Genomic DNA, 15,546 nt, shown 5'->3' on the forward strand with positions numbered 1-15,546 from the left:
AGTCACTTAGGGGTCCCAGAGGAGCCTCATGGTTGTTTGAGCATCTTAGCAGCTTATGAGGGCAGAGAGTGGAGGTCAGCTCCACACATGACGCAAGGCTGATGCAATGGTGCATTACAAATGAAAAGTTGCCATGAATTATTGATGTCAACATCTGATGTCCACAACTCAGTTCTTTGAGTTTACATCCAGTGTGTTTGCAGTGATTGGCTGCAGACCTGGTGCAGCAACAAATGACAGTTGTCCAAACAAATGCATTCACCACTTTTATTCATAAGATGGGATAATTTTTACATCTTATGCACAGCAGATACAAAGACATACATGTTTTAAACCACAAACTAAATTCCTCCATCACACTAATCCTGCTTCTCATTTCGTAATGCTCCCCCAAAGCAACCCTTTACAATTTTAGTCCAGTTTCACATTCTGAGAGATGGTTTTACAGCAATCTCGTTTTAGCAGAATGGCAAGAGCCACGTTCAGAATACAATTTTGACAAATACCCACTTCCTCTTTAAACAAATTGCACTTTTTTCCTCTTTAAAACTACAACTGGATTATAGGATCAAAAAGTAACACCAAAAACACAAGAAACGTCTAAACATCCAACTTATACAGATTCATTATTTAGTTGCATAAAAATGCATAAATATACATTATGCCGAAAGTACAAAAATATTTGTACTTTTGCTCAAATAATGACAGACATTGATATGATCATAGGGACTGGGATTGTCATAGAACGTAGGGATGCATTCACAAGGTCCATGCGAGATAAGCCATTTACACAACAGCCTAGCTTTCACAGAGGTAAGACCAAGGTTCTACAGGAAACAAAATATTTTGCTGTCTAGGCCAAGGTAAAGAGGCAACACAAACACTAAGAAAATTAGGATACAAAGAACTCTGCGTTCTAAATTCATGCCAAAATAGACTAACATGCAATGACTCCTAACGCTTCTAAACTTTCCAGGAGCAGCAGCAACCCATGGAAGGACTAGCTCAACAACGATAACATCAATTTTTTCAATTTTCCTCAGCAATTATGATCCATGGAGTTTAACTGGGAGTTGCATGAGGGTTTCTTGAAGTGCTAAGATGGTACCGCAGTTGTTGCCAAATATAAGCTCAGATTGTCGACAGCAAACTCCCCCAGAGACAATTGGGAGAAGATATAAATACTGTTTGTTTATAGTAATGCACATTTGTCCATTAAATAAACCTGATTAAATTATTGAAGAGCTTGGCAAACCTCACTTCAGCTGGACAAAGGTGTGGTTTCCAGAGGCCTGAAGAAAGAGAAACAAGAGTTAGTCCTAATCGTAAAGCCAAAGATCCCCACGACAACCGTCTGCCAGAATACAACTGCCCCAACGTGTCAGTAGCTCTCAGCCTCAAGTCAATGTGTTGCTATCAAAGCTGTGGGGGGAAAAATGATGACAACAGTCTCAGAAGTAAACGGTGGGCTTGCCAGGGACTGTTTTCAGTTGTGGATAAATTCACATTGTTTTAAGTATGTCATGACAACAGAATACCAAATGTGGTATTGGCTTAAACTCGAGTTCCCAGCTTTGTCATGAAATAACACCACTATTTACAAGACAAAGATGCGTTTAGTAATCCAGCAAAAATGCTACGGGTATAAAATCCAAACAAGCCATATGTCAGTTTGAAGGTCTGGAAATATTTTTTTTATCAATCCAGGGAAAATATCAAAAATAATCCTATTAACACTGTTGGTTTACATTATGCAGAAGCAGCACAGCAATTGTCCAAAAACACCACAAATGAGCTCCACTGCTGACATTCTTCACTACATCAACAGTAACCACTGCAGTGTACTTGGTGGAAATCTCACATCTTTTCCTGTTGCTGCAAATGTTTCAGCATGAAAATTAAAACACATTTTTTCATGGCCTGTTTCCAAAGATTAGGCTTGGGCTGAGCGCCACAGACAATTTGGGGAAGTCAAACAAAACTGAGATGGGCCAACACATTGTTTTAATCTAATCTTGAAATTTGACAAAAAAAGCCACATGTTTTAAATTTGAGTTTTTATATTGACAGTTCTTAGTCACTTTCTGTCATTAAGCAGGTTTCATTTAGGCAGTTAGAAGACAGTCAGGGAAGCTGGTCAAGCTAGAAGCGTCGTGGGACCAAAGGTTACTCACTAAATATCTAACAAAACTGCCGGGACTTCCATCCAGGCTGGGAAGTCTCAGAGGGAGTGGGGTACCAGCGCATCTAAAGAAACACAAACATAGTCATGAACACCAGACCATCACCAGGCTTCAGTCGTTCACGACTACACATCAGTCACTGAGAAATGTACGTTTGGCCAGTAAGGACTGTCCCTTTAAGCTGTGGTCACTGGAGCCATGGGAATGTGGGTTGTAGCCGCTCATTGAGGACAATAGTGGGAGTAATTAACAAGCATGGAAATGTGGAGAGTCGAACCTCTGTGTCAAACGTTTCCACATGCTGGTATACCTTTTCCATACCTGTGGCATAAACAGAGCTCGCATTCCTACACACTGTGCTAAACCAAGGTATTAACTCCACTAACTCCAGGAGGTGATCAGGTTTAGAGGTATTGGGAGACTCACTTCCATTCCAGTGCTCTACAGTCAAACAAAAGTAAGTGTGATGGGAACTCTGCACATATGGATCTTTCATCAGATTGCAATTAAAAAGGCTTTTCCCCCTCTGTGTGGCTACACAGTCAGCTTATGTTCCAACAGGAACATGGACAGTAAGTTGGCACCTCCAGAGAAAGCCACTGCGTCTGACAATTTCTCCAAATACCTTACATTCTTCTGCCGCCAGTGCCTGACAAAGTGGCCCATGTAATAGCTGCCTGCCTTGCAGTGCAGCACTCCCCTGTGCTTTTATATTGGAGGAGGAAGTTGAATCATAATGAACTTTAAATGACCCAACAAGAAATATTTTCCACTGCTATTGTTACTGAAGGCCCTGCCCACCAGACGACTGCAGCATCTAGACTTATTAGGGGACAACGTAAACTCTCTGGACCCTCTATCTTTATTCATATCAGAGGAGAGCATGATGGAACTTGTCTTATGTTAAAGATATTATTAATTAAATTCAGAAATAAGGGGATCACAATAATTTAAGTGTTAAAATAAGTGTTCGATAGTGGTCACTGAAATGCAGCTGCAGCCTAAACGAAAGCCAGGCAACAAGTCTTAGCAGGGATCAAATTGCAACTTCAATATTTTATTTATCCAAAACTTTCTACCTTTCTGCACTGCCGACCAACACAGGGCTGTTTTATCAGTAAGAGAAGCTTTTAACCTCCAGCACCCAAAGACGGTGACACGTGGAGCTCCATTAAAGGAAAGATATATACCTGTCAGACTCTTCCACAAAAATAATACCATGAGCCAACAGCAGCCAAATGAGCTCAAAGACTTTAAGCCAACTATTATAAAGCTGCATCATGATGTACGCATCACTTCCACTAATAGCAGAAAAAGTTCAAGTATTTTCCATTTAAAAAATGACATTATGTGACTCACAATTTGTAATATCCTTTCACTCCCCTCTTTCACAGAAGACTGGGCACAAAATTTATAACCAATGAAGATTTAAAATCTGTTGGCTTCAGGTGGTTTTGAGCTGTTTTGTTCCAATACCTCACAGGGTCATTGGGATGTTCTTGAGGACCAAAATCTCTGCTTTAAAGCAGTGTTACCTGTAATTCAAGCTGAGGCCATAATGGTGCATCACTTTTGATTTAAATCTACACACAAGAATCATTTTGTAGATGGGATGACAGTACAACCACAACTGCACAGGCATTCACACAAAACACGCATTTAATGCAGCTCTGCACGATTTCTAACATACTCCAATGCAGGCATTTAGTTTGTTTCTATGGAGGTTCCAGTATTGTAAAATGTCTAGTCAACGTTGACAGGAAAAATTAGAAGAGAAACACACCGGTTGGTCCCTCACCTGGGCGTGGAGGGCTGCAGCGGCGGCTGCGGCTGCCGGGTAGGTGAAGGCTGCGTGAGGCAGGCCCGGGGTCAGCTCTGTGGTGTACAGGGGGTAAGGAGTCCAAGCATCTGGAGATGCTGGGATCAGTGCTGCCCCTGTCAGATCATCTGGGGAAGTACAGGGTGAGAGGAAAGAACAGGCTCACTGACCTCTTGAACATGTGGTCTCATGTAAGCAATAAGGATGAACTCCCCCCCCCAAAAAAAATCTAACCAAGGAATTCTGGAATTGCCGTTTTGTGTGTTAAGGTTTAGTACTAACCCCTCCCCCTCCCCCCAGATATTTATTTTTACCACCTGTACAAATTTTCACTTGCTTCTACTTGGAACAGACTGGATTTGAAACCGATCTAATGTGTACAGGGCAAAGCTTTCCAATGCAGTCAGTTTTACATTAGGATGTATTCTACGTGTTTTATAACGGCATGGCTCAGAGTAAAGAAAAGTTGTGTTTTCCTGCAGCAAGTGCCAGAGCAGAGTAAAATAAAAGCCCTTTTGTCAGATGTGTAATATCTAACATCCACTGTTGTGTGCTGCTACCCTCATGCCATTTCCTGTACCGGCCTGCTTTCTGCCAACCCACGAGTCAAGTTTACCAGGCAAAGTTGTGTCTGAATTCTCAGTACTTCACCTTCATCCATCCAAACCTGATGACTCCAACAGGTGTTCAGGCAAAGAGAGCAGAGAGACAACTACCCAACCAACCCACCCCTGTGAGAACAGAGCTTCCCAGCTGGACAGAAGCAGAGCGGCCGTCTAATCAAGATGACACATGCACGTGGAGGTGAGTTAGTCCTTCATTAGTTAAATACAGTCTATGAACCCTGCTGTTTAACCTTAAATACGTTTAGACAGTTAAAAGAGCAACCGAGTTCTGTAATGCCAAGGGTGAGAGTGGATGAGAGCCTAGAGTGGTGCAGCCGTACAACTTACATGGGTCCCGTGCAATGAAGTGTGCTCCTAGAGCAGGGTGGATATTTGTGGGGTTCGGTGTGGCCATCAGCTTACTCTTTGCCATCTTCGTGTTGGCTTTAGCAAACTCTAAGCGCAGGGTCTGGGGACTTTCGGGGTCAAAACGGATACCCTGGGGGAGAGACGGAGGAGGGGAGGAGGGGGACATGGCATCGTAAGGGTGATGGACGAAGCTTGAGGGGCTGTAGCTCAGTCGTCTCACATGGCCTCCTTTCCTAGAGCCGTGTCTCAATACTCAGGATGCATCCTTCAAGCGTCCCTCAATTTAAACACCGTTGTGTCCTATGGGATGTTAAAATACACCCGTTTCCATCTGACTGCTAAGCTCCACTAAAAGTGCTCATGGTAAAAATCGTATCTTCAGGTAAAATGGGCAGGCTGAAGGATACACTCCTGAAATATCTCAACATGCTGTCATCTCCATTTCCTCACAACTGACTGGAGGAGTTTCCTCCGTCTCAGGAGCCAGGAGGAGAGGGAGACGAGGAAAAGGGCCGATGGTGAGACGGAGTAATTCCTTTCGGGTGGTTTTAACCCTGCTTGTGTTCTTGTGCCCTAAGCATTGTGCCCACATGCAGGTGAGTAGTATTTTGGTGTATGTGTGTGTCTGTGTGTGAACGCTGGTGTGTCTAACACGTGATGCTCATAAGGAAGGCTAAGCTATGAGAGAGAAGTGTTAGATACTGCCAATGTGGGCTACTGGGTGACAAAATAAGGGGTTACACTACTGAAAGATGTGTCCAAATACATTACACATGTGGCTATAGAACAAGTATTACAGTAAAGCAGTGATATGCAAAATAAGGAAGGCTATACCAGACTAAGGAGGGACGTGTATCAAGGTCAAAGTAAACTACCGTAAGGCTACGGGTTTCTGGTCTCTTTCCAAAAATGGCCCTGCCATTGAATTATAAAAGACAAAATGGGTTGGCTTTGAGAAAATCTATGGGAAAGAAGGTTTTTAAATCCTCACTTTTTTCTTTGGGTTTAAGCAAAGGTTAGAAAAATTACAAACATGTAAAAAGGTCCACAAAATGGGGGAAATTGAACAGCAACAGACAGGGAAAAAATGAAGCAATGCTTACATTTAATGCATTTTTTGCAGCTTCAGCTCCAGAACGACTGTCAAAGGTTACAAACCCGACAGGCTGGAAGGTAGAAGGGAAGACACGGTGACAACTCAACCCCATTGGGGAAAGAATCCAACACAGCATCGTGCATTCATGTCACATATTGCTGAATACTTAAAAATCTAAATATATTCATTATACACACGAAAATCCTATCAAATCAAGAGTAAGGAGACTTTATCCACCCTTTAAGCTCATGTGGAGCAAACACCGTTTAGCATTTTAGTGTAGCTTTAAAGCAGCTCCCTCCACTGACGGAAGGCATCTCACCTGTTTTGATGTTAACTTAATCAGTGACCCTTCATAACCCTGTGGGGAAGAAAGATAGTCAATTATCCACCCAGGAGTCACATGCAGGAAGTCAGGCATGAACACTTGGCTGTATCAAGAGTAACCTGCCTTCTTGCACCTTCCCTTGAAATAGGCAGTCTCAGATCCTTACATTTGGTTAAAATAAGTCAGATCATGCACATTTTCAACCAAGGCAATCTCATCTGCAACTCACAGGAAAACACTTAGTCTGGTATTTCATGGTTATTTCTCATGTATTAGATTATAAAAATAAAGCATGACTCCTAATAGGACCACTGGTTTTAAAGATAAAAACAACAAGGTTGGTTAAAGCATGAGCAAATTCCTGAGAAATGTTGGGGAATTTTGCCTGCCTGGAATATCCATAGATGGGATCACTTCTGATCCTGATTTACAGTCATGGAAAGTTGAATAACTTTCTCTAGCTGTGATAAATCCTAAGCAACAATCCAAAACAGATTTAGCATCTGTAATTCAGAATTTAAAAACAGGAGGATACAGCTGGTATTAAAAAAAGTTTCTCTTGAAAACTAGTTAAAAGCTGCAAGATTTGATCTGACCTGAAATCCTGAAGTCAGCCTTTCTGTGAATCAGATTTAACCCTATTTCCACACTTGGCTGTGTTTGCCTACTACAGAGGTAAAAGGCAGTGTTACAATGACATAAGAAAACATTGCAGGGGTTTCACAATCTGTTAGGAAAGGAAATAAAAATGTTCCTTCACCGTTGGCAAGTTGGGTCACTATGTGGGTTGGTTGGCCAATCGCGAGGGCTACTCATTTACACATTCCACAAGATCATCCATGTGCATGGGATACCACTTCCAATTTGGTTAGGTAGGACACGGGCGGGAGGGATGTTTATGAAATGGGAGGCCAATCAAAAGCAGAGCCGTGAGCAAACAACGATGTGGCCTCATTTCCATAGACGGTAATCCCTCGTTAATTTCTCGTTCAACATGCACGGCTTCTCTATATCGGACTTTTAGTAGGTAGTCACATGATACCGTACGCTCATGCTATTGGCTGACAGCATCTGTGTATGTGCTGCGTTCCGACTCAAGGTTCCTCCTGCGACTTTTCTTTATTACGAAAGTGCATTAAACCTTTTCCCACACTCTTACGGAGTGTGGGAAAAGGTAATAAAGATGGAAGGTGGTTTAATATCAGTATGGGGAGGGTTCATATTCGACATTTGTTTAAATTACTGTAAATATTGTCGCTGTATCACATTAACCGCGAGTAACGAGTGATTACTGCATGCAAATATCTGGACTTATGAGGAAAATAACACGGATTAAAACATTGTGTGAGCTGACGCTACAAACACTTGACGTATTTAATGGATACTAAAGTGCTTCACACTAGAATACCTGCACCCTGGATTGCAGCTATCCCCTCGCTCTTCCTCTGTCCAGATTAGTACAAAAAGAAAAAAAAACTTTCCGCCAACCTATTCCAGCTTCCATCTTTATATTTCCAAGGGGGATGACAAGTAAAGTCTATTCGATTTATTTACACCAAATCCATCATGTAACCCATGCGTCATACATAACCCGCTTTCCTTAGGATGCGACTTACCTTGAAAGGTCTGAAGAGAAGATAGAGTTCTCGTGGTTTGATATCAACCGGTAGGCCACTGACAAACAATGTCCGCACCTGCAAACGAAGCAAAACATGCAGCAGTCGAGTGGAAAGTGACTATATTCACTGATTTTAGTTTCTCAAAAGAAGCATGTGGAAAAAGACCCGACCAAAACCAAACACCTGCTCATTCCTCCTTAACCCACAGGATTTAAACATTCTGTCTTGGTTAATTACGTTCTGTCATCACAAAATATAGAAGACGTTTTATTTAAAAGCACAGTCCTGTTTGGATCCATCTGAACACACTGAAGCTTATTTGACCTGAAAATCACCGTATTTCTAAATAAAGTGAATCAGGTGATTGTTTTAAATAGGTTTATCAGAACAACATGTTGGTGCTTATTTTAAGGATGCTAAAACTACCCTCTTATCTTTTCACTATTTAAATGGCTTCATCTCCATTTAAACCACTGTGTCTAAACCTTTTGGCTAGTAACCTCTTAACCAGAACCAGGGCAGTCACTTATAAAACATTAGATTTGTGCTTGAAATTAGTCTTGAGGTATTATCTGACAATGCATTTGATTCGTGAAAGATTAAAAACCTTCCGTAAGCAGACTAAGAACGCCGCTGGGAACTACGGCTGTGATCTATAGTGACGCAGCCGACCAGCTGATTTCTCCTTCAATCAATGGGAGAAAATGAGGATTGAATCCAGAAGGTCTGGCAAACAGCATCTAACCTTTTTAGAACATGTCAGTGGTGGCAGAGGGAAGCTAGAACCTCTTCAGCGACGCTGATCATACTCTTTAGCACCTATCCACAAATTGTTGCTCTTCATATTGATAGAAATTGAAAAATTTCAAAGAACAATTTCCTGTCCCCCGCCTCACGCCCTGAGACTGCCGGGATAGGCACCGGCTCCCCCGCGACCTGCGTTGGCGGATTAAGCGGGTTAGAAGATGACTGACTGAATTTCACTTTTTTTAAAAAATCATTCTCATCCACATCCACGCCAAAATAATGGGTTCTTTCATGGCTCACGCCCCATCCATATACCAAATATATTTAATCATTCTTGTGTAATCCTGTTAATCCTATGTGTGGGGTGCTCTGACATGTGTGTGATGTAAATACAAAAATGTAAAATATGAAGTAATTTTCTTCTGACAAACATCCAGCAGGCAGGGGAGAAATAATTGACTCTTTGCTGGAGGTAATGACACCAGACAGCTTGCAACACATAGCGGATTCAACGCTGGCCTAACACAGGCCGACTTACTGCAGGAAACCATCACTGCGTACATTTTTACTGAACAGCCAAGTCACAGGAGTCAGCACAGGAATCGCAGGACCCCTTCATAACCAGCAGGACAATGATCTCAAACTGAAACTGTGGAGGTAAAATCATTTCCACTTGTAAACCATTACAACTGGCTGCTTATCACATTTACGACACGACTATAATCCAAATATTTTTAAAAAAAAGAGTCCTGAGCATGCAACAGTATATCTGCATGTTTACGGCACAAAAAAGATTAAGAGGCTTTCATTTCAACATGTTAAAAACCTGAAAAAGGAAGTTCAGAGATGCATTTTTCTGAACAACCTCATGTTTAAAATCAAATCTATTTGACAGCACTGAAAATACCTTAATCATAAATGCCTACAAAAAAAGATTTTATCCATCGATGCTCAAATATTCAATTTGTTGATTCCGTACCAACACCTTTTACAGGATGTTAAGACAAAATGACCCCTATGTTGTGGCCCAGACCTCCATCTTTTTGCATCCTGACCCTCAACACAGGGACCAGCACTTATTGTTCTCCTGACTCAGATGATTACTTTATGTAACTAAGAAAACAATTAAATGAGAGCGCTTCACTAAAAACAGGCTACTTTAGAGACATCCTGTCATTCCTTTAACATGCCAGCCTACCAAGACAGTCTTGATCTTGCCTGCTGGGGACTTCGGGGTTGGCCGTGACTCAGACGTGAAGCTGAGCACAGATCAATGCAACCGGGGAAACAAAGTGTGCTTTGCGAGGCCCATTAGTTCCCAGCCGGTGGGGAAGCCCTCAGTACAATGGGACTGCCAGACGAACAGCAATGCACAACAGTGCACAGCGTGACACCATTTCCTTCCTCTGACCTGCAGTCCCAACCCCGCCGGCACCTCCGGCATTTTTCAGGTGCTCCACAGCAGCGATTCTGAGCCCTTTACAAGTCAGCGCATACAGATATTCAAGGACGACCAAGCTGGACAAAAACTCAGGTTTTAATCTGTCCACTGGCCTCCTGCTAACCCGAGCCAATCCAGGACTATAATAAAGTCCAGCAGCGATACGTTGAGGTGAATATCTAGGTGTAAAAAAATAAAATAACCTTTTTAAAGACGAGATAATCCTAATTTAAGAGTCTCTTAAAATTATGTGTTTAATCAGACCCTTGATATGAGAAAAAAAATCACAAATTAAGCTAAGAAAAGTCAACTGGTCCCAAGAGGCAAAGCAGAAAGATGATGTGAACAAAGGAGGCCCCACAAAAGGCCCTATGCTCCCCTCAGCACCCCCTCCATCAGGAGCCATTAGAGGAAACATAGATGGCCACACAGTCAGCTGTAATAAAAAAAATCCTGAAATGTAATTCAACTGAAAACAGATTTTTGATGAGATTTTTTTTTAAACTATATACCAGCCTGTTTAAACCTACAAATTACAAGTGAGGATAAAAAGACGTCATTCATTTAGAGTTCATGAAATGAGACCAGAGAGCCCGGCGGGTGGAACCCATCATTACATGTAAAATAAAAACGTTTTAATTGAACAACCCCCAGGCGCTCACTATTTTTTCGTTTTTCTAAACCGTTTCTCATTTCAAGCATTTTTAATATTTAAATTTAAATTTTTCTGGATTAGGTAAAGGGTGGCTCCAGTTTGAAAATAATTTAGTAAGAAATTTAAATTTAAAAAAAACGGAGACTTGATCCAAAGCGGTTCATTTGGAATTATCACACCTGCTGCTGACACGTCACTGCAGGTTTTATTTAGGCACATTTTGGAGGAGAATGCTAAAATATTAGTTTTCTGGTGTCTGAGGCGTGAAAAGTAAAAGTTTGAAGCTGTTTTAAATTACTTAAAAAAAGTTAAAGCGGACATAACCCCGTCGGACAGAACACGGAGAGCTGGTGGAGTCTCCCCGAACTCACCTCCTCCTCGATGGAAACGTTATTATTGGGCTCCGCGTCGGCTTTGAGACTCATGTCTTCGGTCTCCTCGGTGGCTCCCGCCGCTGCTGCGCCAACAATCAGCTCTCTGTGCGCCGGAGCGAATCTCCCCCAGGAGCGTCTGAAGCTGGAGTGGAGGTCCTGCTGGCGCTTCAGCTTCAGGACGGAAGAGGCGCCGAGGTGAGGTCGTGGGGGCGACGTATCCGTGGAGGTCTTAGCAGGACTGCGAGAGAGAATCATTCATAAAAAGGGACGAAAAGAAACACAGACGCGCTAAAGTAAAGGTGAAGGTGGGCTGGTGCTCCGTGTGTGAGGAGGTGAACGCCGGTGGTGGTGGTGGTGGTGGTGGTGGGGGGGGGAGAGAGAGAAGAAGTGCGCGTAAAAACAGAAAGCCTCTGCGCTCACATCAGCGGTGGGACTGTGTGGAGGAAGAACAAGTAAACTTTTCTCTCTCTCTCTCCTCCGGTCCGTGAAGGGCCCCCGCTCCTCTCTCGCTCTCCCGCCCCCACCGGCTTTTCAATTAGGTCATCAATTATGTCGGAGTCCGCTGTGAGCGGTAATCAACCCGCAGATCCGCCTCAGCTGTTGCAGGAAGACCCGGCCCCTCGCCGTTTCTATGGGACCCGGGGAGCCAATGGGAGCCAATGGGAGCCAATGGGAGCCATTGGGAGCCAATGGGAGCCAATGGGAGCCAATGGGAGCCAACGGGACCAATCCAACCCCCCACCACCCCCACCCCCACCCCACCCAAGGCCAGCGCTCGGCCTCAGGTCAGGATCACACGTGTTTCAGCGTGACCTTTACGTGGGACGGTTACTGACGGACACCTGAATGCCGCTCCGCTTCTCTTGTCGACTGACGTCACCTCCCAAAAGATGAGAAATACAGATAATAACAATAGTAATGAAATAAAAAAAGGGTTAATTCAATTTATATATTGTTTAAATATGTGTGCATATGTATTTATTACATATAGCATCCGAATATTATTATATTGTAAAGATAGTTGAAGAGTTTATTCCTGATAATTAACAGCTTTTCTTAATTTAAAAAAAAAATTTCCTCAGTTGTAATGAAACACACAGAGAGATGAAAGCTGCAGATAATTTAGTCAGTGTTAATGTAATTTTATTTAACCGCTCTAAGCTTAATTTATTATTGTCAATAATAATAATATAATAATAACAATAATAATATTAAGGATGATGATGATGATGATCATACATCAGGCCTGCGTGTGCTTTAACCATGTGGATCCAGGCTGATGTATAAATGACATGGGTGGGGGGAACAGCCTGAGCTGTGTTTATTGAGGCTCGGCTCTGGACGGGAGCCCAGCATGCAGAGCGTTTCCTCACAACAAGGCAGGCCTTAAGGCCGGACTGTTTCCTGACTTTGTATACGAACACAATCAGGCCTGCAGGGAGAGGAGGGGGCGGTCGAAGGGATGGAGTATCTGCTCCTCAGTGATTTGATCTAAAAATAGAGACATTCTAGTATGTTTTCTCTTTGTTTCTGTACACACTGGACTCAAACGATGGATACTAATGCTGAAAGAAGAAGAGAGCCAGTGATTGTAGGAGAATGGAGTTATTAGGACAAAGCTACATTGACTACTGAGCTATTAAAACAAGTGTTAATGTCACTGCTAGTGGTTTAAAAGTATTTTAATTTTGCAGTAATTTTAGAGCTTGTAGATTACAACATAGTTTGCATGTAGTTAACAGTCTTCCAATCAACAGAAAACTGACTCACATCATTTTTGGATCAGTTGATTTGGTACTAAATTTGTGAAGAATGAAATGACAAATTGAAACAAAAATATTGTGGCTTTTCTTTTTTTTTTCATATAATTTTCATTTGAAGAATTTGGACTGTTGTCCAGATGAGGCTGTAAAATTAAAACAAGACACTTGTATAACCAAGGTTTTGGATAGATAGATAGATAGATAGATAGATAGATAGATAGATAGATACTTTATTAATCCCGGAGGAAATTGCAGCCTGATCAGAAAGGATGAGTAAAATAAAACTCCACTATTGATTTGCACAATCAAACAAAATAGAAATAATTAAATAAAACTAATTCTGCATGGGTACTAAAAATTTAACAGCAAGCCTGATGTCCTGGCCAGTGGTCTTCAATTTGAAATGTTTTACTGTTTGTATGTTGAAGGGAAACTGAAAGAATCTGGTGTCTAAAATGTCCTCTCCTCATGGATTAGATAAAGTTGGTTTACGCTTTATAATCTGTTCCACTGGCTAAAATAAAGGATGCTGTGACGTTGTATTAACCGCTGATGATTGAGTTGGATGTTCAAACATTTCTATTAACTGTCGGGCGGTGTTTTGTCAGTGTGACGTGTTTCACCAGACAGTCTCTGGTGAAGTTGAAGGAGTCGCAGACACTCACAGGTCTGAAGCTGCAGCCTGCAGCTGCTTGACTTTTAAAAATATTAAGGACCAACATATTTCCCACTACATTCTTCTATGACGGTAACACTCTTCCATGAAATATTGACTGGGCTGGAGAGTGTTCACTAATTTATCAGGCACATACAGTCCGTACAGTCTGTGCCATTATGTTTTCACGTACAGTCGACTTCCAGCTTTCTGCACTTCAACCACAGATTCAGGGTGTTACATTAATCTTAAATACAACACACATGCACAAAAAATATCATCATAAAGCAGCTCCTCTCCATGATAACTTATTATCCTCTTCATGGTTTTTTATTATTATTATTATTATTATTATTATTACTGTGACATAAAATCGGTTCTAGTTAGAAAACTTCAAAAGACTTCACAGATTTGCAGAAAGAGTTTGAACAAATGTGAAATGTGTACCACTTTCCACTGATGCCAGGTTACATTCAAGGCCTCCGTTATTTTATTTTTTTAATGGTGCTCTATCTACATCTTAATAGGAAGAAACCTTAGTAAATAGTTAATGATGGATTTGCTTGAAACACAGATTTTTTCCTACTGTATAACAATATTACTTATATCAAGTACATGTATGTATCATTACTTATTGTCAATAAAACAGTGTATTTAAAGCCCATTGTCTAAACTTTTGTAAGCTTTTGGTTGTTTCTTCTTTATGTCATCATGCCATCTAAACAACCATTTAATACTAACATGTACATTTCTAAAAACAATCATTGGACACCATGACACTCTGGCACAAAGAGGGTTCAAAGCACTGAACCTTTGTACTCAGTTGTTCCTGCCAAATATTTCTTTGTGAGGATGTACTGCAAGAACGATGGCGTCATAGAGGCTTTAAATACAGGAGGCCTCACACATTACAGTTGTGGTCTACAAGGACTGACATCACTGGATGGATGGATAGAAGGACGGATGGACGGATGGATGGATGATTAATGGATGGATATACTATTTGCGTGATGGTTTGTTAGGGTACTTATTTTAATAAAATTCCATAAAACATTATTTTGTAATTGTCGAAGTGTATTTGTTAATAACAAATAGCTTGAAAGTTGCCTGAATTGTTTGTTTCCAATTTTTTTTTAACTTCACTTGTGACTATTTAATCAAACAATGTATTTCTGTTATGAAATAACTTAAATGTATTTATTTCAGAAATAGTAAGACGTGAAATGGTTTTGAATAATTGAGAATGAAATTGAACCAATAAAATGAAGCCAAATATGAGAAGAAAGTGAAGCAATGAATGTGATTTTGCGTGGAGGATTTTGGTTCATATGTTGTAATTAGGGATTAGGTCAGGTCCCTGTATATTAATCTCAACTCTGAGTGGAGCATGAGATTACATTTCAGATTAATACACAATAATCTGTGAGAGCAACTAATACCCTTGTATTAGTATCTCTTTGACATGACGTTTTACTTTTATTATGAATGCAACAAACAGAAGTGAGATTTTTCCCGACATGTTATGAAAGTCTTCCTAAATTTGAATATGTGTTGAACGGCTGCTGCAAAAGGCCTTAATATTTTACTTAAAGTAAAATTCCTTCAGCATTGATCAGTTGTTTCACACAGTACATTAAAACAGCATAAGAAGAAGTATGAGAGACAGGATGTTAAGGGGTGTAAAGATATATTTCAATGAATTACCCGTCATTGTATCTACCAGATAATCCTAATAATTCAGCAGCATGAAATCAGATTTTCACCCCCCTCATTCTACCCACCAACACCTGACGGAAACCGAGACTCTAGCTCGGAGGCTCTGAATAAGCCTCATGTTTTATTTGTGAAAAGCGGCCCCATTGTCCCATAAGTCACCTCGCACAGCACTCTTC

At 41.3% G+C, this 15,546-nt stretch overlaps 1 protein-coding gene across 3 annotated transcripts; it reads right to left on the reverse strand.

Annotated features, from left to right (window-relative positions):
- Positions 1-253: 253 nt before the first annotated feature.
- On the reverse strand, positions 254-11,827 carry LOC137594014 (RNA-binding protein, mRNA-processing factor 2a). Of its 3 annotated transcripts, XM_068313209.1 has the most exons (9): positions 11,657-11,827; positions 11,234-11,474; positions 8,017-8,094; positions 6,395-6,433; positions 6,080-6,142; positions 4,956-5,106; positions 3,967-4,130; positions 2,175-2,247; positions 254-1,292 (listed from the first exon to the last, which is right to left on the reverse strand). In XM_068313209.1, the coding sequence occupies exons 2-8, from the start codon at positions 11,285-11,287 to the stop codon at positions 2,182-2,184; spliced, it is 615 nt and encodes a 204-aa protein (XP_068169310.1). In that variant the 5' UTR covers positions 11,288-11,474; positions 11,657-11,827; the 3' UTR covers positions 254-1,292; positions 2,175-2,181. The 3 variants fall into 3 exon arrangements, with proteins under 3 accessions (XP_068169310.1, XP_068169302.1, XP_068169295.1); XM_068313201.1 differs by lacking the exon at positions 11,657-11,827 and having other exon boundaries at positions 3,982-4,130; positions 11,234-11,650; XM_068313194.1 differs by lacking the exon at positions 11,657-11,827 and having other exon boundaries at positions 11,234-11,650.
- Positions 11,828-15,546: the final 3,719 nt, after the last annotated feature.

This window comes from Antennarius striatus, chromosome 1 (assembly GCF_040054535.1).
Source record: "Antennarius striatus isolate MH-2024 chromosome 1, ASM4005453v1, whole genome shotgun sequence".
NCBI classification, from domain to species: Eukaryota; Metazoa; Chordata; class Actinopteri; order Lophiiformes; family Antennariidae; genus Antennarius; species Antennarius striatus.